The sequence below is a fragment of the Pelodiscus sinensis genome, chromosome 18 (assembly GCF_049634645.1).
Source record: "Pelodiscus sinensis isolate JC-2024 chromosome 18, ASM4963464v1, whole genome shotgun sequence".
NCBI lineage: Eukaryota > Metazoa > Chordata > Testudines > Trionychidae > Pelodiscus > Pelodiscus sinensis.
The window spans coordinates 26,892,245-26,918,628 of NC_134728.1; the positions used below are offsets into that span (position 1 = coordinate 26,892,245).

The 26,384-nt window shown below is 45.8% G+C and overlaps 1 protein-coding gene across 3 annotated transcripts in view; it reads right to left on the bottom strand.

Moving 5' to 3' along the window:
• The window catches only part of DHX35 (DEAH-box helicase 35), a 71,660-nt gene that overhangs the window by 17,569 nt on the left and 27,707 nt on the right, over positions 1-26,384 (bottom strand). For 2 of the 3 annotated variants that reach the window (XM_075901329.1, XM_006126194.3), the window contains exons 11-15: positions 23,175-23,333; positions 19,740-19,950; positions 9,016-9,140; positions 7,126-7,180; positions 679-774 (exon numbers count right to left, since the gene is read on the bottom strand). In XM_075901329.1, the coding sequence (XP_075757444.1) occupies positions 679-774; positions 7,126-7,180; positions 9,016-9,140; positions 19,740-19,950; positions 23,175-23,333 (646 nt within the window). The remainder of the gene's footprint in view (positions 1-678; positions 775-7,125; positions 7,181-9,015; positions 9,141-19,739; positions 19,951-23,174; positions 23,334-26,384) is intronic. The other variant, XM_075901330.1, reaches the window with a different exon arrangement.

Below are 26,384 nucleotides of genomic sequence, written 5' to 3' on the forward strand. Positions count from 1 at the left end.
GTGACACACAACATGAAAGTTTCAAACCAGAACTTCTATCTGTTTTACAAATCTTTGTTTCATTTGCATAGCATGGATCTTAAACATTCCCCAGAGAAAGTGGATAAGCCTGAGTGAATGCTTTCACTCTCCTTTCCAGTGTCAGTAAATACTGTATTAATATTTTCAAGGAGAGCATGACAATTTCCAGCTGACTCAGATTTCTTTAGCATCTTAAAGCTATACATACTTTTTAGACTTTTACTTAATGGCCATGTCTTTGGTTTATTTATATAGCTATCTGCAGTATGCCTCATTTTGGTGTGTTTACTAGCTTGAGCTGTTAGAAAGGACGATAATACATGTACTCCAAGGGTCCTATTAGTTTTCTTTATTTGATTTCATATTAAATAAGCATCTTAAGCATTGCTCCTTGTTAATTATCCCTTGTTTTAATATATTGTCTTCCATACCTATGGACTGTTTAAAATAATATATTTATATCTAGGTTTTTTGTTTGTACTGGGACACACTACAAATCCACATACAACCTCAATATTGGTGGCGCACTTAAGAAATTCCAACCCACCCAAAAGAAAACTGAACCCACCCAAGTATGGAAAATGTTAGAGGGAACACTGGTAGAGAGTATCTCGTACTCAGCACATGATTACTGATGGCACCCTGCCTTTTACCTACCTGATTCTAACAGCATCTTCGCAAACATAGGGTTCAAAGGGAACTCTGCTATTCTCATACCAAGAGGTTCTGTTAGACGACAATGTTTATCCAGACCTGTAGGAATAATGGTAAGTATTTAGTAAACAGACCAAAATAGTATAGAAAATTATTTTAATCTTTGGTGCCATCAGCTAATATGTAACAGAAACTCACAAAAAAGCTTGTTGAGCTAGCAAGTATACAGCTGGGAAATCAGGCGCTCCTGCAAATACCCATTAACTTTCCCCTGAGTCCTCAGTACTTTTCAGCAAACATTATGATATTTACATAAACACTGGCCTCTTGCCAGACACACAAGCCACTCGATCCATAACCAAGTTCTACTGGGACCTCCACTAATTCAGGAAAGATGTAACCACCAAGGTCAATACAGCAATACAATAGTCACAGAGATATACTCTTCAATGCATTTTGTATTTACCATTTGGAAAGCATTTAACCTTGCAGAGTAAGTTTTGTAGGATATCTTCCACGTACCCTTTTGGTATTTGCTTCCAAGTTATTAGGAGACAGAAAAGCATTGATAAGAAAGGAAAAGAGTGGGCAGGGTAGAAAATACAGAAGGAGTCTCAGAGGTGATGGGGTGCCATTTTTCTCAGTCATATCTACTTGCCTCACTGACAATAATAATTTAATAGCATCAGGACTATGGCACCTGCATCAGCCACAGGAAAAATAGCTGCAATCTGTTCTGCCTCATGCACCAGTAGCTAAATCAGCTACTGGAGCTACATTTTAGCTCCAGAATTGTGGTTCTTGGGGATGATAAACAGAACAGAGGGATGATGGTTTGATTTTCAAATTATTGTTACGGAGCACATGGTGCCATTATTTTACAAAGAGAATAGACTTACTACTTATAGTCTAAGACTGGCACCTGCAATAATGTTCAGCCACAATCCACAGAATGAACCTCTAACAGCACTATAGAGATCAATGCAGAAAGATTTCCTAGAAGAAAATGCCATCGGGAAGGATTTGAATGAAAAGAGTTCCAAGAGAAAAGGAAATAATGGAAAAAGGCACAAAAAGAGTGAGCCATAGACTATGGCTACGCTGGGAAGACTTGATTGCAAAAGTGCTGCTGATATGCAAAAGTCCTCAAATGTGAAAACTGGTCAAACTGTTTTTTCTGCCTCCCACTGTTGACATTTTATGGCCACGTTACTAGCACCCCATGAACAGATAGACCAAAGCCACGCGGGTAAGCATCCCACGGTGCAGTGTTGCGTGAAGGCAAAGCTTATCAATGTGCTTCTTGGGATTCCACTGTAACTCTGTGAGCTCTCCATGCTACGGAATGTCAAAAGCAGCACAGCAGTCTCTGCAGCAATGCTCCAAAGTGCAGAATAGAAGAAAAGAACTCTGATGATTTGTTCTTAGTTTGTTCCCCAAATGGAACAGCTCCCTCAGCTGTCAGATACTTCTTGGAGCTTTGTAAGCGTGGAGGTGGGGGGAGAGAGATCACAAAATACTGAGTCCAGCCATCAGGGCAGGCATTGTGGGATACTGGCGGAAGCCATTTCTCTTGACAAAACCAACAGCAGTACACACTGGCTCTTGGGTGACAATAAAGGGAGGAGAAAAGACAAAAGTCTCTCGCAAAGATAGAAGATTGTCACCAAAACTTTGTGTTTTTCTCAACAAAAGTCACATTGCAGTTTAAATGCTCTGTTTTGCTGCCAAAGGGGAGTTTTAGGCAACAAAATGTGCCAATGTAGACAGGCCCATAAAGGAAAGAGCTGGGAAAAGAGAACAAGACAAACAACATCAGAAAAGGCTGAGTAGGAAGTAGAAGTGCAAGGAGAAAAACAAGTAACACAAGAGGCAGAGCTGTGCAAGACCCTCAAGGTGAAGAGGAGAAGTGCAGTCAGGAGGCAGAAGAAAAAAAGGAAGATTCTTAAATGGGAGATTGATAATGGTAGAGTAAGGGGAATAGGAGTTCCACTCTATCTGCAATGCATAAATAAGCAGGTTTAAGCATAAAAGACCGTTTTTTGTAACTGTTGTTCTTCAAGATGTGGTGATGGAAATGCCATCAACTACTCGATTAGCTGATTACCTGCAATTTAACATTCCTATTCCAGCAACCATCACAAGGTGTCAGAAGGAACAGAGAGGGTGGGGATTGGCTATGCCTTAAATACACTGCAAAAGCGGTACCATGCCGGGGGCTCCACAGCTGACCTGACAGATACCAAGGAAAACCCTTTCCAGAGATCACGGATGCACGTGCACATACACACGTGTATTGGAATGTACAAGAGCAATCACTCGAAGAACTTGTCAAACATGGCTGAAACCACCACATTTCATAACATATTTCTTCTAACCTGTCTTCAACAAGACAGACCAATAACATGGCTGTGCAACTGTCAAATAACTGTGCTTAAACATAGCTGTTTATGCACTGTAGACAGAGTGGCAAGATTTTCAAAATTGCCTAAGGGAGTTGGGTACCTTGCCCCCTTAAGCAGTTTTGAAAATTACTCTGGACCTTTAGATGCAGCATTTGGAACAGGCTCGAAATGGGAAGATGTGCAGCAAAAGATGAGAAAGTTAATAGTTTATCTGAGCTTTAGAGGGATAGCCAAGTTAGTCTGTAACTGGAAAAACTTGAAAAACAACGAACAGTCTAGCAGCACCTTAAAGACTAAAAGAACATGTAGATGCTATCATGAGCTTTTGTGGGTACAACCCACTTCTTCAGCTTCAGCATAGCATGGATAAGGATTCCTAGTGGCACAGAGGAAGAAAAATTAACAGAATGTAGAGGCACCAGGTTATGGCAAGAGCCTGACTGTGTGTATCTTGTGGGAAAATGAGAGCGACTTTGTGAATCTGACTAATGGAACGAACACAGTGGAAGAGGTGGGAGCAACAGACCAGAACAGCAAGAGTACACATGAAGGGAAAGGCAGTGCTGTGAAGAGCCCTAGGTGTCTCAAACATAATCACAATGAAGTGCTCTTTATGCTAAATAAGCCTCCTCACATTCTTGAAGGGAAAGAAAATGATAAAGTGAAACAGAGGCCAGTGTGAGTTCTTCTCCTAAAACCTTTAATGTAAACACATTTTAAACCACAAGTTATCAGTCATTTAAACCTTGTTTTAACATTTGGACTACATTAGCACTAAACCCACCTTTTTAGGTCAAAGTGGGAAGTCACTCAGGACAAATATTTCTCATAAAACTGAATCCAATGGGCATTTTGTACTTTCTAAATATATTTTTCTCTCAAGGTGGGGGGGGAAATAAAAAGTTCCTCCCATGCCCAATAGCTCCAAACATTCTGGGGCACGCAAACTAGTGGAATGTTGTGGTGATGTAAATGCAAAAGTTACATTAACATTAACCATCACTTTGCCATTTGGTACACATGATGCTTAGGCACTACTGTGATAAATGAATGATTGTGTGCTAAATATTAAATAGCCTAAATGGAAAAAACAAATAATGGTCCCAAGATGAACCTTCGTGCTGATGCATAGCCCCATTAAAGTCAATAGGGCTTTGCATGGGAATAAGGGTCTACATTCCTGAACTCCTTTGCACTATTGTGCCTTAATTTATATCTCTTGGAGACTTTTGCTGTTTCAATAAGACATGGCATTTGCATCCTCCAAACTGCCACAGCAGCAGTTCCTGTGCCTATTGGAGTACATAGGAAAAATATGCATTATATCACAATGAGCTTTTTGGTTCTGCTAAAATCTTCTCAGATGTTAACTGAGCATGATCATTTAGAATTTTAATTTTGCTACATATGTTACATGATATAAGGAAATACTGAGCATGTGAAAAGTGGGTTAACAACTGATGTCCTGACATCACTTCAACTGGAATGGTTGCTTCCATGAAAATATTATCATTACAAATATACAGAGCATATTTATCCTCCATTTTAGATACTTATTTAGCATGAAGAAAATAAAGGTGGAGAGAGATGGAGTAAGAGTAGAGCATCAGATGTCATTAAGTTCAGCCATCTCCCTCCCCAAATAATTTTCAAAATTATGAACACACTATGGCTCACACTATTTCCTAAACATGACTCACTCGATACCTGAAAAATTAGGTACTTATTTCGTGAGCTCTTTGGAGCAAGGAATATCATTTGTTTGGTATTTTGTGTAGCTTCGTGGGGTCATGATCCACAAATGGACTACTCATTACTCCCACAGCACAAATAATCTCTCTATATATTTTACAGTGCATCTGTCTGTCTGTCTACCTGTGTGTCTGCGAGTCCGTTTGTTCAAGAACTCCTCTTGAACGGTAAGAGCTAGGGCCACCAAATTTAGTTTGAAGCTTCCTCTTACCCTAACTTATAGCAAGGACATAGTTTGGTTTTGCCAGGAAAACGGGAAATGCCAGGAATGGGACTGTTTTCCATAACATGGAAAGAGAATAGGCAGAGAGGAGAAACAATACTCATAGTAACCACTGGGGACAGCTGCACTACAAAGACACTAGTCAATGGAGTGAGGAAGTGCTCTGTATGTCGCTAGTTAACGGAGTAAGTGACCCCCAACCCCAAACAGTGCTGGAGGGGGACCCCCACCCCCTGATGCCCAAACCCCTAACCCCTAGGAGTTGGCAGTCCCACAGCAACTGAGCCCAGTAGTTAACCAACAGGATTTTGATTGGTTACACATAAATATTTTTTTACATTATTTACATGCCTAGTAGTTACTAAAAATGTCTCCATAATAAAAACTTTAAACCTCTTTGATATCTGAGAGTATCAGTTTCAATATGAACACACACCCAAACCGCTCCAAACCAAAACAGCAGCATTAGCAAATTTCTTGGCTTCTAGAAAACGTGGGTAACCAGTAGAAAAAATCTCTGCACCTTTTTGTGATTCTGTCCAAGAATACAGGTTTTTGGCACAACATCAAAGAGCTAATCAGAGTTCTTACCAACCTCTCTCTCTTAATCTCAGCCCTCCCTAAGGTGATTTTTCTGTTTGTATACCCTAGTATCATACTCATTGGTTATGAGCCAATGGGAGATCAATGATTTGCAGCTCAAAATGATGCCATCAGCCAACTAGCTCACAAATTAAAACTCCCTCCTCCTCCTATTTTCACTGAATGGAATGAGCACATGAAAAACCATGGTCACAAAAGAACTTACAGCTCTATGTTACAGCATGGCATCCCTCACTGCAAGGGGAAAAAAAACCAAATGCAAGCTTCTTGAAATCCATAATGCCTGCACAAAGTATTGCAAATGTACTGCTCTCATGGTTTTCATTTTGGCTATTTCTGAGATAAGCATAGGCATGCTTGGGGGGGTTGTGTTTTTTTAATTTCCTAGCTTTCTTGTCAAAAGTTCTTAAAGCTAGTAGGTGGCATCATTTTATTAGAATAATGACAGATTTCTTTTACTGCTATAGCACTGTATCAATTAAGGATGTCCATGTCAAGCATTTTATCCAAGTGGACAAATGTGGACAATAATGTGTATCCAAGCAGACAAAAGTGTCTAACTTTAGGTTTTGGTCAACTTGATATCCTCAATCTAGTTGCTAATCAGCACTTCATAATATTGTAAAATAAGGAACAAGAAACTGCCAAAGCAAGCCAGTCCAGTAGTCTATCTAACCCAGTGAAATACCAGATGCTTCACAGGCAAGTGCAAGAGACTATGCAGTAGACAATTATGGAATAACCCTTTCTTCCTAAATCACAACAATTAAAGGCTGGCACGTGCTGCATGCTTGAGAGTGTAATGCCTTTCCAAAACACCTTGGCTGCGTCTAGACTGGCAAGTTTTTCTGCAAAAGTGCTTGAATTTGCGCTTGAACGCTGGCCGCTTGAATTTGCGCAACACTGACGATCTAATGTAAGATTGTCAGTGTTCTTGCGCAAATACTATGCTGCTCCCGCTCGGGAAAAAGCCCTCTCGCGCAAATGCTTTTGCGCAAGAGGGCCAGCGTAGACAGCTAAAAACTGTTTTGCACAAAAAAGCCCCGAGGGAGAAAATGGCGATTGGGGCTTTCTTGCACAAAACCGCGTCTAGATTGGTATGGACGCTTTTCCACAAAAAGTGCTTTTGCGCAAAAGCGTCCGTGCCAATCTAGACGCTCTTTTCCGCAAATGCTTTTAACGGAAAAACTTTTCCATTAAAAGCATTTGAAGAAAATCATGCCAGTCTAGACGGAGCTCTTGGGGTTTTCTTGTTTGGAAAAGGAACATAAGGTACTTACAAATCAAAACTGAGGTACACTGACAAAGCTGCAGGAAACAGTATCCAGTACAAATAGTATTCAAGAGGAAAGGTCTGGTTAATACTGAAGTTAATAGCTACACAAGCACTAACAAATGGCTTACTGATTTGGATTTGTTCTCTGGTAACACACTATAAATACAACAATGAAAGTGTAGCATGCTCACCTCCTAAAGCATACAGCAACTCTAATGCTTGCACCATAGACTGCGCAGGGGGTGGCTGTGAAGAAAAAATTGAAACAATTTTTTAAGTGTTGCTGATATGGGAACACGTGAAGATTCCTAGTAAGAATTCTTGAGTTCCCCTCTTCAAGGCACCAATTCTAATCCTCTATAGGATTAGTCTTCCCAGAGGCAGTGTTTGCCACCAGTCTTCTACTACAGAATGGCAGAAGATGGCTCAAAACATCACCTCATGTTCTCAATTGACCCACATCTCAATACTCCTCCAGCAGATTCCAACATCCTTGATATGATGTTCTCAAGATCCTGAGACTACATGGAATAAGTCCATGTTGGAAACACAAACTTGGATTGTCCAACATAATGATGCTATTACAGCATCAGAACAATTGCTTCCTGAATGCTATTTAAATTCAATTGTATTGGGTTTATCAGTGTAATTGGAAACATTACAAAGAGATTCACTAAACAAAGTAACAGAATCATAAAACTGGAAGGAACGTCAAGAGGTCATCAAGTTCAATTCCCTGCACTCATGGCAGGACCAAGCACCATTCCTGACAGATGTTTGTCTAACCTGCTCTTAAAAATCTCCAATAATGGAGAGTCCACAATCTCCCTAGGCAATTTATTCCAGTGCTTAAGCATCCTGACAGTTAGGAACAAAAGACAGGACTATGCAGCACTTTGAAGACTAAGATGGTTTATTAGGTGATGGAGCTTTCGTGGGCCAGACCCACTTCCTCATATCAAATCATGGAAGAAAATTGGCACGACTATATATACCAAAGGGATACAATCAAAAAAAGTGAACACATATACATTTTATATTGTATCCCTTTGGTATATATGGTCATGCCAATTTTCTTCCACAATTTGATCTGACGAAGTAGGTCTGGCCCACGAAAGCTCATCACCTAATAAACCATCTTGTTAGTCTTTAAAGTGCTGCATAGCCCTGTCTTTTGTTTCAGCAAGACCAGACTAACACAGCTACATCTCTATGACAGTTAGGAAGTTTTTGTTAATATCCAACCCTTACTGCAATTTAAGTCTAATGATTGCTACTTGCTATTAGTTAATAAAAATGACAGTGCAGGAGCTTGCTGCTACAGATTTCTCTCACACTTTACTAAAAGATCTCCACAATTCTACATTTTAAAAATTGAGGGTTTTCACTTTCTAAATTGTTCAAAATTTTTCTTACTAACATCTCACAGGACTCTCTCAGGGTACATCTACATTTGCTCCTTAGTTTGGACTAGGGATGGAAATGTAGGCGACTGAAATTGCTAATGAAGTGGGGATTTAAATATCCCGCACTTCATCAGCAAGATCTTGCCCAGTGCACTAGTCCGAATCACAGCTGATTCGAACCAGGAAGTGCGTGCCGGGATGCAGTAGTTCGAACCAAAACCCTTGGTTCGAACTAACATTACTCCTCAAAAAAAACGTACCACAGTTTTAAAAGAGTGGCATTTCAGTAGTGCTGGCAGAATCATGGAAATCTAATACTCATCTGCAACGTGGTAATAGGTCATTCCTTGTTTCTTCCAAAGTAACAGATTATAGGTTAGCAGAAAATGATCCATTGGCCTGAAATTGTCTATACAGCACTTGCTGCTGGTCCACAGAGAGCAGGTAGGTCCCATAATATTGGAAACAAGGAGCCAACCAATCATGTAAGTCCTCACTGCAGCTTCCACAGGAATGTTATATGATTACAGAAGGGATATTGATTAGGAGATGGTGCATAAGACATACATAAAAGGACATGGTCAACAAGATCATATTTCTGTTATATGGTCCACACCGTGAAGAAGTTTGACAATCTTTGTAACACAGAATTTCTAACAGAAATACAGCACTTACAGACAGGAAGGGGAACCTGAGCACGTTGTCTATCCCCAAAGCTTTCAGCTGCAAGATAACGGGGGCTAGGTTACTCCGCTGCATCTCAGGAACAGTAGATTGTGGCAATTTATCAAAGTCTTCCTCTGTGGGGGAAGAAGTCAAAGCTCCTTGTGACCATATTTCAGTCAAACACCAATTGTATTGAGCCCAAATCCTCCCACGGTCTCCAGTTTCAGTTTAACATTGCTAGTGGGAGTGTACGTACTACTGAGGTGCTAACTGCACCAAAAATCACTGGCAGTCAAATGAAAGAAATGTATCTCTCTAGCCATGCCATTTATGCAATTTGAATTAGGAATGTTAAAAATACATGTATGTAATTAAGTAACTGTGTAATGGCTGAAAATGTCAGCAGTTACACATGAGGTGGCAGGCAGCTCCCCAGGAGCCAGTGAGCATGGGAACCTGGTTTTTAAGTCAGCTCCCTGTGCATACAGGGAGCCCAGGCTCATCAGTTAACTATTTACACAGTTAAATTTTCGCATCCCTAATTTGAATCCTAGTAGGAAAAATTGTTAAATCTAAAAATAAACCTATTTAAATAGAGACTGTCATTGTTGATAGACTCCACACTTGACATACTTTTAAAATTAAAAAACAAGAACAGGTCTGGTAGCACTTTATAGACTAATAAAACATGTAGATGGTATCATCAGCTTTCACGAAAGAAGTGGGCTGTGCCCACGAAAGCTCCTGATACCATCTATATGCTTTGTTAGTCTATAAAGTGCTACCAGATCCGTTTTTGTTTTGTAAGTTTATCCTGTACAGACTAACTCGGCTACTCCCTGAAGCTTTTAAAATTAACTTTGTAATGACGTTACACACATTTTTCAAAACAAATGTTTAGCCTTTTTTCTTTACAGCTCAGTGTTTCTAAGCAGTCAGACAACAGTAAACAAGTACGCACACATTCTGAACGATTTTACTACACAGAAAAAAGCTTGAAAAGGCTTTTTACAAAGAGGAAAATATTTGTTCACCATTGGAAGACTACCTCAGGGCTCTGTAATTAATAGATGGGCAATAAGCTTTTTAAAAGCATATACAGCATTACTATTTGGGCTTTGCTATTTTACAATGCCCTTTTTAAAATATTTCCTTTTATGGCTCAAATCAGGAAAAATATTTTGTACAAACTCAACAAAAGCTATACGTTACATTAGTCAGCTAGCTTGCTACAAAGAGGTTACTTACCTTGTTGGTCTTCAAGATGTGTTGCTCATGTCCATTCTGATTAGGTGTGCGTGCGCTGCATGCACGGTCTCCGAAGCATTTTTCCCTTAGCAGTATCTATAGGGCCAGCAGAGAGCCCCCTGGAGTGGCACCAGTATACCGGTGCTTATATACCCCTGCTAGATCCTCCATCCCCTCAGTTCCTTCTTGCTGGTTCCTTCTGACAAGGGGAAGTGGGTGGGATGTAGAATGGACATGAGCAACACATCTCGAAGAACAACAGTTACGAGGTAAGTAACCTCTTCTTCTTCGAGCGAATGCTCATGTCCATTCTGATTAGGTGATTCCCTAGCCATTCCCTAGGAGGCGGGGTAGGAAGATGACTCATGACTGAATTCTTTCAGACTCCAGCATTGCAGCCCCCACTGCTGCATCATCCCTGGCCATCTGCATGATAGTGTAATGCTGTGCAAACGTATGCACGGACGACCACATGGCTGCCCTGCATATCTCTAAGATCGGCACATGCTCCAGGAACACCGCCGACGCTGCCTGGGCTCTTGTGGAATGGGCCGTCAGCCTAGGCACCTGCCTGCTGGCACCCTCATTGCACTCCTGGATGCACGAAATAATCCAAGGGGATAAACGCTGCACTGATATCGGTGACCCTTTCATCCTTTCCGCCACTGAAATAAATAACTGAGGTGATTTACGAAATTCTTGTGTCCTCTCTATATAAAATGCCAGTGCCCTCCTGACATCCAGGCAGCGCAAGGCCTGTTCCCTGGGTGTGGAGTGTGGCTTAGGGCAAAACACTGGCAGGTAAATGTCCTGAGACATGTGGAAGTGCGAGACCACCTTGGGTAGGACCCTGGGTGGGGACGCAATCTCACCTTATCCTTAAAGAAGACTGTATAAGGGAGCTCAGATGTTATTGCCCTAAGTTCCGACACCCTCCTTGCCGACGTTATGGCAACCAGGAAAGCCACCTTATATGACAGGTGTTTCAGGGAGCACAAGGCTAGAGGTTTGAAAGGGGTCTTCATAAGACCAGTCAATACCAGATTGAGGTCCCATGTAGGGACTGGCGGTCACTCGCACAGGAACCGCCTGTCTACTCCTTTCAGAAATCTCTTAACCGTTGCATTGGAGAATATAGACCTGTGTCACCCCGCTATTGCCGCCAGGTGGACTGAGCGAGGACATGGCCAGGCCTTGCTCACGTAGGTATTCCAGAAAAACAGGAACAGCTGCTTCCCCTGGGGTACGCACTCTGTCCCCCAGCCACGATATGAACCTCCTCCGCTTGGCCTCATACAGTGCCCTAGTGGATGACTTCCTACTTTCTAACAGCACCTCCCTCACTCCCCTCGAGCAAGCCTGCTCTAGCGTTGACAGCCACTCAGGCGCCACACCGCCAGGTGCAACGATGATAGGTTCAGGTGGATGGCCATCCTGTTCTCGTACTTCTGGGTGATCAGGTCCAACACTAGGGACTGCATGAGCGGCCCCTCTATAGCCAGCTCTAGGAGAGTTGCAAATCAGTGTTGATGCAGCCACACCGGCACTAAGAGAATTATCTGTGCTTCGAATTTCACCACCCTGATTAGTACCTCGTGAATCAAGGGAAATGGGGGAAATGCATACAGTAGACCCTTGGGCCACGTTATCTGCAGTGCATCCCCTTTCCACCTCATTCCGTGACCCATGTACGAACAATACACCCGGCATTTCGTATTGTCCTCCATGGCGAACAGGTCTAGTAGGGAATGCCCCCACTTGTGGAAGATTTCCTGTAACAAATCCTGCCTTACAGTCCACTTGTGCGCCTGAATCGAGCAACTGAGTCTGTCTGCTAACCCATTTCTGGAGCCTGGTGGGTATGACGCCTCCAGGTGAATATTGTGAGATACACACATCTCTCACAGCTCCAGGGCCTCCTGACACAGGGGAGAGGAACGTGCTCCCCCCCGCTGGGTGATATAGTACATGGCAGTTGTGTTGTCTGTCAGCACTGCCACTATGCTGTTCCCTAGCTGAGGGAGGAATGCCCTGCATGCCCATCTGACTGCCCTGAGCTCCTTGATATTGATATGGAGTTGTGCCTCCCCTGGTAACCACGTACCTTGTGTCCTGAGGTTGCCCAGGTGCACCCCCCATCCTGTGTCTAAAGCGTCCATGACCAGCCGCACTGAGGGCGATTGTCTGGCAAATGGGACTCCCACACACACTGTGGCCTCGTCCTTCCACCAATCTAGGGAGTATAGTATTATCTCTGGGATAGTGACAACCGCATCCAGGGGCGACCTTACAGGGTTGTGCACTGACTTGAGCCACCCCTGTAGTGGCCTCATGCGTAACCTGGCATAGCAGACTACATATCTGCACACCGTCATATGGTATAAAAGCCTCATGCAGGTTCTCACCGTGGTGGCAGGAAATCTCTGCAGTTCTATTATCAGCGAGTATATTCTGAGAAACCTTTCCCTTGGCAACGAGGCTTTTTCCCTGATCGAGTTCAAATGGGCCCCCACAAAGTCTATCACCTGCGTGGGGTTCGGGGACGATATGATGTCATTTACTATGAGTACGAGGCTGTTGAACAGAGACCGTGTCCTTTCAATATGGTCTCGCACTTGGTTCTATGATGTGCCCCTTATCAACCAATCGTCCAGGTAGAGGTATACCTGAATCCTGTGGCGCTGCATGAATGCAGCCACTACTGCCATACACTTGGTGAACACCCGGGGGCCGTACATAACCCGAACGGAAGTACCGTAAACTGGAAGTGGTCCTGGCCCACCACAAATCTGAGGAATGGGGTCACCGAAATATGGAAGTAGGCGTCCTTTAGATCGAGAGCGGTGTACCAGTCTCTCTTGTGGAGGGATGGGATGATGTAAGCCAAGGTGACCATTCTGAACTTTGTCTTTTTTATATATGTGTTCAGATTTCTTAGGTCCAGGATAGGTCGTAATCCTCCCTTTGCCTTGGGGATGAGAAAATAACGGGAATAGAATCCCCTCCCCCTGAACTCCTGCGGAACAGGTTCTATGGCCCCAAGAGACAGAAGATTGGAGACATCCTGTCTGAGCAGGGTCTCATGAGAGGGGTCCCTGAAAAGGGACAGAGAGGAGGGTGGGAATGAGGGGCACTGGTGAAGGGTATCGTATTTCCCTGTGCCACCAGGTCAAGCACCCATCTGTCTGATGTACTGTGTGTCCAAGCCTGATGGTAGAGGGAAAGGCGGTACCCAAAAGGGGGGTCGGAGGGAGCAACTAGTGCTCTGCTCTCGAGCGTACCCTCAAAACGATGGTTTAGTCTGCTGCCCATGTGAGGGGCCAGACCCTCTCTCGGACTCCGTTCTAGGCCCCCTGCGTCTATTTCTAAATTGATCAGGGCGGCCATGGTTACGCCCCCTGCACCGCCCTCTGTCCTGACCAAACTCCCTCTTGGAATGGCCTTTGGTATGGCCTGGGATTGAGAAGCCACCTCAGAGGTGCCGGGGTATGTAAGCCAAGGGATTTTAGGGTTGCTCTTGAATCCCTGAGGCTATGGAGTTTCAAGTCCGTCTGTTCAGAAAACAGGGTCGGCCCTTCGAACGGAAGGTCCTGTATGGTCATTTGCACCTCTGACGGTATGCCTGATACCTGGAGCCATGCGCTGCGCCTCATTACTACCGCTGTGGCCATAGTATGAGCCGCGGAGTCTGCCGCATCTAAGGCTGCCTGTAGGGTGGTACGTGCCACAGCTTTACCTTCCTGCATCAGAGCTCCAAACTCTTGACAGGACTCCAGAGAAAGGCGCTCTGCAAATTTCTGGACTGCCGTCCAGGTGTTAAAAGGATAGCGCCCCAGCAGTGCCTGCTGATTCGCTATTCGAAGCTGTAGGCCTCCCAGGGCGTATGTCTTTCTGCCCAGGAGGTCCAGCTTCTTAGGGTCCTTAGCTTTTGGCATTGAGCCCGGAGGTCCCTGACGCTCTTTCTGCGCTGCCACCTGCACTACTATGGATCCCGGGGTTGGTTGGGTGAACAAATGCTCGTGTCCCTCTTGGGGCACATAGTATCGTCTTTCCACTCCCTTTTGAGTTGGCGGGATAGATGCTGGTGTCTGCCAGAGCGATTTAGAGAGTTTGTCCACCATTCTGTTCAATGGCAGTGCCACTCTACCAGGCCCCGAGGGCGACAAAATGTCCACCACAAGGTCCAGTTCCTCCTGGACTTCTACCTGTACTGCGAGGTTGGCAGCCAGTCTCCTCAGGAGATCTTGATGGGCTCTGGTGTCCATTGATGGGAGCTGAGGGGGCCGGATCTGTCAATGCCTTGTCAGGGGATGAAGAGGATGACACCCTGAGAGGTACTTGATCTTCCCCACCCTCGGGTGCCCCTGCACCTCATGTGCGGCCGCCAATAGAGGAGTTGTTCCTTGAACCTGGTCAATGTGACTGGGTCCAGCGTTGGGGCTCGCAAGGGCATGGCGGAGAGGACACTGCTCTTCCCGGATAACCCCGGTACCAATGCTGGTGGGGGCGGGCCCTGGTGATATGCCCATGGCATCCAAAATGGCCACTGGGGCTGGTATTGCCACTATGTCTGCCACTGCTGTTGACCAGTGGGCTCACTATGCCCAGATCTGATGGTGGACCTTGAACGGTGCCGAGACCACGATCTATATGATGATCTGACTGATCTGGCAGATTCAGCCTTAGACTCAGACGAATCGTCTGATGCCGACCACGGAGGGGCTGTCAGACTTTGCTCCCTCCGGTGGGCAGCCATGGCAGAGGGTTTGCCCCACGTCCTGGGGACGGTGCCAAGGAAGGCATTTGCTGGGATTGCTGAGGGTCCAGCTGTAACTGGTAAGCTGGGAGATATCCCTGTGGCACCGTAGATGATTGTGGTACTGGTGGTGGCTGCACCAATGAGGCCCCTTGGAACTGGCCCGGCATCACAATAGGCTGTGGGAGGGGCAGAAGTGCTGGTGTCCCACACACTGCTAACTGCACCGGTGCCGACGGCTGCGGTATATAGCCCGGTGCTGCAGCTGTTCCCATTAATGGTTTCAGCGGTGCCGGCTCGCTAAGCATGTAAAACAGCACCCCCGGTGCTGCTGGCTCAGTTTGCTGCTGCTGCGCTAACTGTGCTGGCGCCCTGTGCCCTGGCGCCAGGAAAACCGCCAAGAGAGCAAACGCCAGTGCCGTGAAAGGCATCCGGCTTAGTGCTGCTGCCGGTGCCGTGTGAAGCGGCGCCAGTGCCACTTGCAGCTGTGTTGGCGCCGTTTGCAGTGGGGCCGGGGCCGGTACCAGGGCCGGTACCATCACCGGTGCCAGGGTTGAGATAGGTGCAGGGGTCAGTGCCCGTGCTGAAGCAGGCGGCGGTGCCACTAGTGGTGTGCGCACAGGTGCCGGGGCTTGAAAATGCTGCACAGAGTCCTGTATCTATTGTCCTGCCGGAGTCATGATTGTGCCTGTGCCTTGAGAGAGTGTGCTCCGTGTTTACAGTGCCCGACCCTCCTCAGCTATGGATGTCAACTCGATGAGCTCTCTGGCTGCATCGAATATCTCTGGGGTGGAGGGACGTTATATATCCTCCATCCCCGGTTCTTGCCTCGGGCTCGTGACCTTACCCCTTCTGTTCTTCTTCCTAGGCGCTTTTGAGGTCAAGTCCCCCTCCTTGGGTCGCACTTTATGACTGCGCCTCTCTGGCAACCGGCCCCTGAAGGCTTTGGAGCCCCTCTGCACCGGTGACTGTGATCTACTCCTCGGTACCTGAGGGGTGACTGCTTGGTGTCTGGCTGGTACCGTAGATGTCTCCGGTGCACTATGGGCAGACTGCGGCCCTTCCGCGCTCTCAGGTTGCAGTGCTGCCTCCACGAGTTAGAGTTTTAAGCGAGAGTCCCTTTCTCTTTTTGTCCTAGGCTTAAAACTCCTACAGATAGAGCAACTTTCAGCTCTGTGGGCTTCACCCAGGCACTTTAGGCAGGACAAGTGTGGGTTGCCGCAGGGCATAGACTTCAAGCAGGAACTGCACGGCTTGAAGCCTTGGGGCCCCTGGCATCCCCTCCCCTAATGGGGCAAGTCTCGTTGGGGTCTTTACTCAACTATGTACACTACTATAACTATTTACAATCAAATCTAACTATACTACACTAAAAAGGAGAGATAAACTGCTATAGGACAGGCTGATAGCCTAAACCACACCCTCCAGCTACCGTCACTGGCGGTAAGAAGGAACTGAGGGGGTGGAAGGGCCAGCAGGGGTATATAAGCACCGGTATACCAGCGTCACTCCAGGGGGCTCCCTGCTGGCCCTATGGATACTGCTAAGAGAAAAAAGCTCCAGAGACAGTGCATGCGGTGCGGGCACACCTAATCAGAATAGACATGAGCAAGCACTCGAAGAAGAATCTAAGGTTGTGCCTTCATCATAAAAAGTGTTCTCTATGGGACTGCATAAAACCTATAGCACACACCTGGTGCTGCCCTCAACTAACTACATCAAGGTAAGAACTACCTGTGCTTTTTCTCCATTAGGATTTTATATCAAATTCACTATCCTGATGTAAAAACCAAACCTTTTTTGCAGTGAAGTCTTTGCTAAAGCGATCAGAATTAAACAAGTTCTCCTATCCCTCCAAGACCCGGTCTACACTAGGGAGTTATTTTGAAATAACTCCCTTTATTTCAAAATAACAAGCAGAGCATCCACACTACCAAGTCCATTATTTCAAAATATGGGGCTGGTTATTTTGAAATAATCACTTCTGCTTTCCACAAGGAATAACACTTATTTCAAAATAATTATTTTAAATAGCAGCTGTGTGCGTGCTCCACTGCTGCTATTTCAAAATAACTACTCCTCAGAGTCATTCAAAATAATTCTCCTCAGTGCTTTCTGGGGCTCTAAGTCAGAGTAGCGTGTCCACAATAAGGGAGCCTGCCTCGGACTAATTTTGAGGGTTCCCTGTAGTGTGGATGCACTATTTCGAAATAGTTATTTCAGGAGTTATTATTTTGAGAGTTGTTATTATTAGGTTATTATACCTATCCAATTCTATGAGATAGGTATATCTCCATATTAAAAGAAAAAATCCTAGTGTAGACATGCCCCAAGTGATTCATATGCAACCAGAGCTTTCCACATTTGTGCCAACATTACTCCCTGTCAAAATCACTACAATAGCCATGAAGTTTGAACTATTATGTAACATATGAAATAATTCTGGTAATAATCTGAAAGATCTGGAGTATACTTGTGAGTGCAGAGTCTAGACATTGAGAATTCTGTGACAAATTTTGGAACACTACACTATATATTGACATACAAATAAAAGTTTTTATTTCAGAATTCCTACTCAAGATTGCCACAAGTGGCTTTGAAAGTAGAATAGTGCTTACTGCAGCAGGTATACACCCACATGGAACAACTCATCAGAGTTCAACAATAAGCTACAATACCGCAGTCTATCACCAATATGAGTACAACCAACCACACTGTACTCTCACCCCACAAAAGTGTCAGTCAGTCAATGTGGAACAAATACATAAGAGATAGAAAGTCTTTGCTCGGTATAAGAAAAAAAGACATAGCCCTTGCATATGGCTAGAAAAACCATAAATGGAGAACAAGTCCTTTTGAAATGTTGCTTTCTCCATTCAGCATACTAGCATAATGTTGATAAAGCATGCTAAGAACTCTGGCTTATTGACCTTATATCCACGGTATTATTTTGATTAACTTCCCAATTGGTGCATTAGATGCTATTTCACATATATTTGTGAGATATGGGATCACAGATGAGAAAGAGCCCCCAATATTGCTGTCCCCTGGAATTGGAAATAGGTATCTAATTTTCAAAGGAATGAGGGCTACCCTAGGGAAAAGCATTCCACAGTTAACAAGACATATAACAATGGAGTATTGAAATCAAACCTAACATAACAAGAGACCTATACAGCGAAGTGTACAAGCAACCTACTAGAAAGACACAGTTTAATATGTTACAGGTTGGACCTCCATGCTCTGGTACCTTTGAGACCTGACTGATTCTGGATGAGGGATTTTGCTGGACCAGGGTTGGTCATTTTTGGCCCCTCAGTCCTGGCACAACCTGCCAGCCTCCCAGCCAGCTCTTCATCTCCTACTGGCCTGCTGCCCTCCCAGCCTTGCTGGGCAGCCATGAGCCAGGCCCCACCAGCAGCTCGCTGTGGACAGCCTGTTACCCTGCCAGCCCTATGGGGCTCCCTACTGCTGGCCCTCCTCCAGAACTCTCTGGTCCTGCAACAGCTGGATCACAGATGTTGCTGGACCAGAGCGTCCCAGTTGGGAGTTTCAAAGTGTATTACCTACGCTTTACTGAGGATAATTAATCTGAACCACACACAAAACATGTGCCTTCACGTGTCTCACTCTCCCACAGTGCTGGAACACTCTCTTGCTAGAACCAAAGCAACAGTAACTACAGTAGCACTCTGACTGCATGCAATAGGCTCACGATAAGTGCACAGAACAGACCGGGTTCACATTTAAAATTGTAATTTTTTCTGATACCCTAGACATTTTATTTAAAGACATTCTAGGCCTATCTAAATCTTAAAGCTTCTATAAAACTAGAGGAAATCTGAAACATGCAAGCAGTTGTATTGTTTTAATGAAAACCTTCCCTCACAAAAGGAAATAACCAAGACCTAAGATCTTTAAACTAAGGCTGTTAAGAGGCAGCTAACTGACTAATCATGTAGACGATACAATTAGTCAATATGGGAAGGCGGTCTGGCCCGGCTCGTGCCAGTACAAGAGTCACCCCCACTGAGTCTCTGAAGTAGTAAGAACCAGGTGCACAGGCAGCCCAGCTCTTACTACGTTTAAATTGAAGAACTGCAGCAGGGGAAAGTCCTGGACTGGCATGGTCCTGGACCAGCGCGAGTTAGCCACTAACCAGCCCCAGCCAGGACTCCACTCCTGAACCACGCCAGCCCCAACTGAGGCTGTGCTCCTCACAGAGCCAGTCCTGGCCAAGGCTGCACTCCTGGCCACTGGCTTTGCTATCTCCAGCCCTGGCTGGGGCCGCACTCCTTGCCGTCAGCCCTGGCCAGGGCTGTGCTCTCCCCTGACCTGATCCCGCTGGGGCTGGGCTTTCCACCACCAGCCCAGCCCAACCCAGGCTATGATTCTGAACCTGGTAAGCCAGGGCTCTTTGGTCCAGCAACATCCATGGTCTGATGTTGCTGGACCAGAGTCCCAGATTTTAGAGGTTCAACCTGTACTTTATGCCAAATCAGAAGTTGTTGAGAAATACTCAATCACTTGCAGACAGGGGCCTGTGGCCCTTGGTCAGAAGTTAGAACCAGTGAAGACTATTTAGAGAACTGGGATAACTAATCCATACGAGCAGTGAAGGGAGGTGACTACTTCCTGCTGAAGCAAAGATTCCAGTTCTCTCCTTCATGATCTAATGTTTGTCAAGTAATCTGGCAAGGCTAAATGCAAGTCCCACAACACCACCTACCTGTGTAAAGTCTATAACATTTTCCAGAGCGGTTCCGGCCTGCACGACCTGCCCTCTGATTTGCTGATGCCTTTGATACAGGAACAACCACAAGGCATTCAATTGCTGTTTTTGGATTATAGGCCCGAAGCTTCACAAAGCCACAGTCGATCACAAATGCAATCCCATTAATTGTGATGGATGTCTCAGCAATGTTGGTAGCCACAATCACCTAAATATATCAGAGAACAGAAAGCTAATTTTGAGACCTTCCACCATTACTAGTGATAAACCAAACAGTCAGTGCAATAGGACTCTGATATGAGTAATTTGGAAATAACTCAAGCTAAAGAAACCACAAAGAATGCATCTGACACCTAAAGAGGCAATACACAGCTGAAGAAGTTCACATCACATTAAAGGGATATTTACAATTTGAAATCTGTCAATTTTGTGAGTATAGAAGCATTTTCCTATTTAAACTAAGGAAACTGTCAATATATGAAAAATGACTATACACAAAGTGCTATCAAATAACTGAAAACGGAGAAAAATGTTTCCTTCTAATTTCTCTCTGTTATAATCACGGGTGACACTTGTAACAATAATAAAAATTGAGATGGCTGATTTAAGCTGACAGTATCCCTTTAAAGTTACACTCTTGTTGTATTAGATGTATACAGCAACAAGAAAATGCTATAGCAGAATTCAGAGAAGTTTAATTTGTATTTCATCTGAAACAGCGAAAGTTAAACCCTCATAGCTGTTGACTAGTATCAGATCCATGGCCCTCCAGCAAGAGAATGATATAGCACTAGCTAGAGCCACAGAGACGTAAAAGCTATAAAAGCTCATCCTGTGCAGGTCTGCCAATATATTTCCATTTCAGACATAGGCTCCACTAAACAGAAAACCCAATTGTTCCCAAATGCAAGGTAGCTCTGTAATGTGGGAAAGAATCCAATACAGGCAGTCCCCGGGTTACGTACAAGATAGGGACTGTAGGTTTGTTCTTAAGTTGAATCTGTATGTAAGTCGGAACTGGCGTCCAGATTCAGCCGCTGCTGAAACTGATCAGTTTCAACAGCAGCTGAATCTGGACGCCAGTTCTGACTTACATACAGATTCAACTTAAGAAACCCCAGGAATCCCCAAGTCAGCTGCTGCTGAAACTGATCAGCGGCTGATTCCAGGAAGCCCGGGGCAGGGGCTTCCTGTAGTCAGCCACTGGTCAGTTTCAGCAGCGGCTGACTTGGGGACGCCTGGGGCAGAGCAGCTGGGGTGCTGCTGGGTTGGTTGGGCTGGCAGCTGGCAGCTGGGGTGCGTCTGGGCTGGCAGCTGGCAGCGCACTCCGTGGCTTGGCTCTGCTTGGCTCTGCTTTGCCCCCCCCCCCCCCGTCCCCCTGGTCTGTAGACCAGGGGGACGGGGGGGGGGGGGCAAAGCAGAGCCAAGCCGCGGAGCGCGCTGCCAGTTGCCAGCCCAGACGCGTCTGGGCTGTCAGCCGGCCGGGCGCTCCGCGGCTTGGCTCTGCTTTGCCCCCCCCCCCCGCGTCCCCCTGGTCTGCAGACCAGGGGGACGGGGGGCAAAGCAGAGCAAAACAGAGCCAAGCCTCGGTGCGTGTGGGCAGCGGACAGCGGACAGCCCTGTCCGCTGCCCACGTGTTCCGCCGCTTAGCTTCCTCTCCCTGGTCTGCTGGAGACCAGGGAGAGGAACAGCCCCGTTCGTAACTGCGGACGTAAGTCGGAGCCACGTAACTCGGGGACTGCCTGTACAAGCTAACAGGAGCCAAACAAGTGCAACCAAGTTTTAATTAATTTCTTCAGATCCAATTTCTAGAGCATTAGCCCACTGTTCCACCAAGCCTCCTTTTATTACTAACATGGTGCCTTAGCTGCATAGATTGAAGGAAGTAATCCAACTGGAAAAGCAGGCAAGACCAGAGTACAGGTTGGACCTCCCTGGTCCAGCACCCTTGGGACCCGAGTGTTCCTGAACCACGGAGTTTACCAGACTAGGAGAGGTCAGTACTCCCCTGCTGCCCCACTCCCAAGCTCCTCTCCTGGCGCTGAGGGTCCCAAAGCTGGGGTTCCTCATCCTGCCACTGGCCCAGCAGGGGATCCCTACCCTGCTGCCACAGGGGTTTCCCCAGGTGGGGTCAGGGCTGTCTGGCTGCTGCCAGCCCCACTCCCACCAAAGGTTCCCTGGCCACTGCCTGGCCCAGCTGGGGGTCCCCAACCCCCACAGGACTCCTGACTGGCTCCCACTTCCAGCCTACGCGGCTCTTTGGTCCCGCATGGATGTTGCCGGACCAGAGAGTTCCAGATTTCGGCGGTTCAGCCTGTACTTCAAAGAGGATGATGAGAAGTTTGAAGTGAATGAAGAAACACATTTGGAGACAGTGCAGACACTAAAAAATAGAGAAATTGATCAGGTACATGGAAGGGAAAGATTATTACAGCTATCACATTTGGGGAAGACTACAAATCTAGAAGAAATAGAGGGAAGCGAGAGGACTTTATGGTAGATGGACATGCAATGATTCCCTCTGTACTAGGGATGGCCAAACCACAGCTCATGAGCCACAAGCAGCTCTTAAAATGTGGCTTGAAGAGTCCCCCACATTCTCTGCCTAGCAGACCAGGGAGAGGAGGCAAAAGGGGAGAGAGGTCAGGTCTTCTGCCCTGCAGCAAGACATGGAGCTAATAGCTTCTGCCAGACATGACTTGCCTGCTGAGAGCAGGGGGTGGGGGAGAGATGCACAATGTAAAGGTTCTCCCTCAACAGCTTCAGTCACATGCACCTCCCCTTTAACTCAGCAACCCTTCCCTGCATCTCCCCAGAGTTAGCTCCATGTGGACAGGCAATGGCAAACAGCTGGGAGCTGCAGGGAGGGACTTTTTTAGCTCCATGGGGAGAGACAGCAGCTGCAGTTCCTGGCTGTGCCACTGTCTCTCCCCAAAGCCACAGCTCCCAGCTTGCTACCTCCAGCACCTGCAGTACAGGTAGGAGGCCTAGTGGCACCGTGTCACTAAGCAGGGCCAACAATCATTGCAACAATTGGGGAAGGAGAAGACATGAGTGTGGCTTCTGCCCTGAGCACCAGCAAGTGCCTTCTGTGGGGCTGAAGTTCCAAGATCCTCCTCCCTATCTGGCACAAATCCTTAGTCCTACTACCCTGACAATGAGCTGAAGCTCTAAGCCCCAGCAGGTGCACCCTGGCTCTCAAACTTCTGAAGATTGTTGAATGCGGTCAGAGTCAGCAAATGTGACCATCCCTGTTCTATATTGATAGTTTTCACTTGCCTTTTGAAAACTGATAGGCAATGTAAGCTAGGTAGAAAGGATGCCTCTATCAACCCAGAGAGTGCTTCATTTTAGAAAAGGGTGGGCAATATCTACAGTCAAGAGCGCTGGAATCTTCCTGGACAACAGGCACTACAGCAATGGCAGCCTTACCTTTCTGACACTATGTGAAACCCTCTCAAACACTTTCATCTGCTCAGAGGAAGGCAGCCCAGCATACATTGGAAGGACACGAAGATGTTTCTTCATCCCAGAGCGAGAAAGGACTCGAGCCTGTTCTATTAGCATAGAAACTACGGTCTCTACCTCTTCCTAGAATCAAATCAGAAGACAGACCAACAGAGATTTAGCCTTAAGATTGCACAACTCACTCCCAGCTGCATAAGAAATAGGTACACATAGAAATGTTGTCTCTAGTATCTTGTTACTAGATTGTGAAGAACTTCATATTGCCCCCAGCCCTTTTGGTCTCTTTTGTGCTTTGATTAGGAGTAAAATAGTTAACAATACTGTCATCTGAACTGTTCTTAGCTCCAGATTTCGCACTCAATTGAGATTAATGGTATTTGACTCCATTGCCACAGGACTCCTCGTGACTCCATTTAAAACTTTAGTTTCTGGTTGCCTGAAAACTGAGACAAACACCACTATGAGATGACTGTTATAAAAAGCTTAATATAGCAAAATAGGGTCTAGAGAATATTTCTTTTTAAAAAGCTTGGTATCTGGAGCACAAGATGATGGTCAATACTAATAGCACCAGTTTGCCAACTCCCATGACCAAGCCAAATTCGGCCACTAAAAAAAGCACGTAAACCATCTAAAACAAAATAAAATGAGATATGAATATGTTACCAAGGATCATAGAATCATAGAACCATAGAACTGGAAGAGACCTCAGAAGGTCATCAAGTCCAGCCCCCTGCTCTAAGCAGGACCAATCCCAACTAAATTAAGCCAGCCAGGGCTTTGTCAAGCCGAGACTTAAACAACTCTAGGGATGGAGACACCACTACTTCCGTAGGTAACCCATTCCAGTGCTTCACCACCCTTCTAGTGAAATAGTTTTTCCTAATATCCAACCTGGACCTCTCCCACCACAACTTGAGACCATTGCTCCTTGTTCTGCCATCTGTCACTACTGAAACCAGTCTCTCTCCATCCTCTTTGGACCCTCCCTTCAGGAAGTTGAAGGCTGCTATCAAATCCCCCCTCACTCTTCGCTTCTGCAGACTAAACAGACCCAAGTCCCTCAGCCTCTCCTCATAAGTCATATGCTCCAGCCCCCTAATCATTTTGGTTGCCCTCCGCTGGACTCTCTCCAATGAGTCCACATCCTTTTTGTAGTGAGGGGCCTAGAACTGGACACAATACTCCAGATGTGGTCTCACCAAAGCCGAATACAGGGGAATAATGACATCTCTGGATCTGCTGCCAATGCTCCTCTTAATGCAACCTAATATGCCATTAGCCTTCTTGGCTACAAGGACACACTGTTGACTCATATCCAGCTTCTCATCCACTGTAACCCCCAGGTCCTTTTCTGCAGAACTACTACTTACCTGGTTGGTCCCCAGCTTGTAACTATGCTTGGGATTCTTCCGTCCCAAGTGCAGGACTCTGCACTTGACCTTGTTGAACCTCATCGGATTTCTTGTGGCCCAATCCTCCAATTTGTCTAAATCACTCTGGACCCTATCTCTGTGCTAAAGCATATCTAACTCTACCCCTAGCTTAGTGTTATCCACAAACTTGCTGAGGGTGCAATCCATCCCCTCATCCAGGTCATTAATAAAGATATTGAACAAAACCGGTCCTAGAACCGAACCTTGGGGCACTCCACCAGAAACCGACTGCCATCCTGACATTGAGCCATTCATCACTACCTGCTGGGCCCGGCCTTCTAGCCAGCTTTCTATCCATCTTACTGTCCATTTATCCAATCCACATTCCCTTAACTTGCTGGCAAGAATATTGTGGGAGACCGTATCAAAAGCCTTGCTAAAGTCAAGGTGTATCACATCCATTGACTTTCCCATATACACAGAGCCAGTTACCTCATCATAGAAGCTAATCAGATTGGTCAGACACAACTTGCCCTTTGTGAATCCATGCTGACTATTCCTAATCACTTTCCTCTCTTCCAAGTGCCACAAAATGGATTCCTTAAGGATCCCTTCCATGATTTTTCCAGGAACCGAGGTAAGACTGACAGGCCTATAGTTCCCTGGATCATCCTTCTTCCCTTTTTTGAAGATGGGCACTACATTTGCCTTTTTTCAATCATTGGGATTTCTCCCGATCTCCAAGACTTTTCAAAGATAATGACCAAAGGCTCCTCAATGACATTTGCCAACTCCCTCAGTACTCTTGGATGCATTAAGTCCTGACCCATGGATTTGCGTACATTTAGCTTTTCTAAATAGTTCCTAACCTGTTCTTTACCCACCACGGGCTGTCCATCTTCATCCCATCTTGCGTCACTTAGCACAGAAGTCCAGGAGCCTACCTTGTCCATGAATACAGAGGCAAAGAAAGCATTGAGTACTTCAGCTTTCCCCACATCATCTGTCATTAGGTTACTTCCTTCATCCAGTAGGGGCCGCACACCCTCTCTGATCACCTTCTTCTTCTTAACATGCCTGTAGAAACCTTTCTTGTTATCCTTCACATCCTTAGCCAGTCGCAATTCCATTTGTGCTTTCGCCTTCCTGATAACCCCCCAGCATTCTCAAGCTCTACATTTAAACCCCTCCCTGGTCATTTGTCCAAGTTTCCACTTTTTATAAGCTTCCTTTTTGTGCTTAAGTTCACCAAGGATTTCCCCTGTAAGCCAGTCCGGTCTCCTACCATGTTTGCCTCTCTTACTACGCGTCAGGATGGTTTTTTTCTGTGCCTTCAATAAGGCTTCTTTAAAATACTGCCAGCTGTCCTGGACTCCTTTCTCCTTCATGTTAGCATCCCAGGGGATTCTGCCCATCAGATCTCTGAGGGAGTCAAAATCTGCTTTTTTGAAGTCCAAGGTGTGTATTTTACTACTCTCTTTTCTTCCTTTCATCAGGATCCTGAAATCTACCATCTCATGATCACTGCTTCCCAGGTTGTCACCCACCTCCACTTCCCCTATTAGTTCCTCCCTTTTTGTGAGCAGAAGTTCAAGCTGTGCACGGCCCCTGGTCAGATCCTTCAGCACTTGTGTCAAGAAGTTATTCCCAACATTCTCCAAAAACTTCCTGGATTGCCTGTGTACTGCCGTATTGGTTTCCCAACAGATGTCAGGGTGATTAAAGTCCCCCACGAGAACCAGGGCCTGCGATCTGGAAGCTTCTCTCAGTTGTCCGAAGAAAGCCTCATCTACCTCAG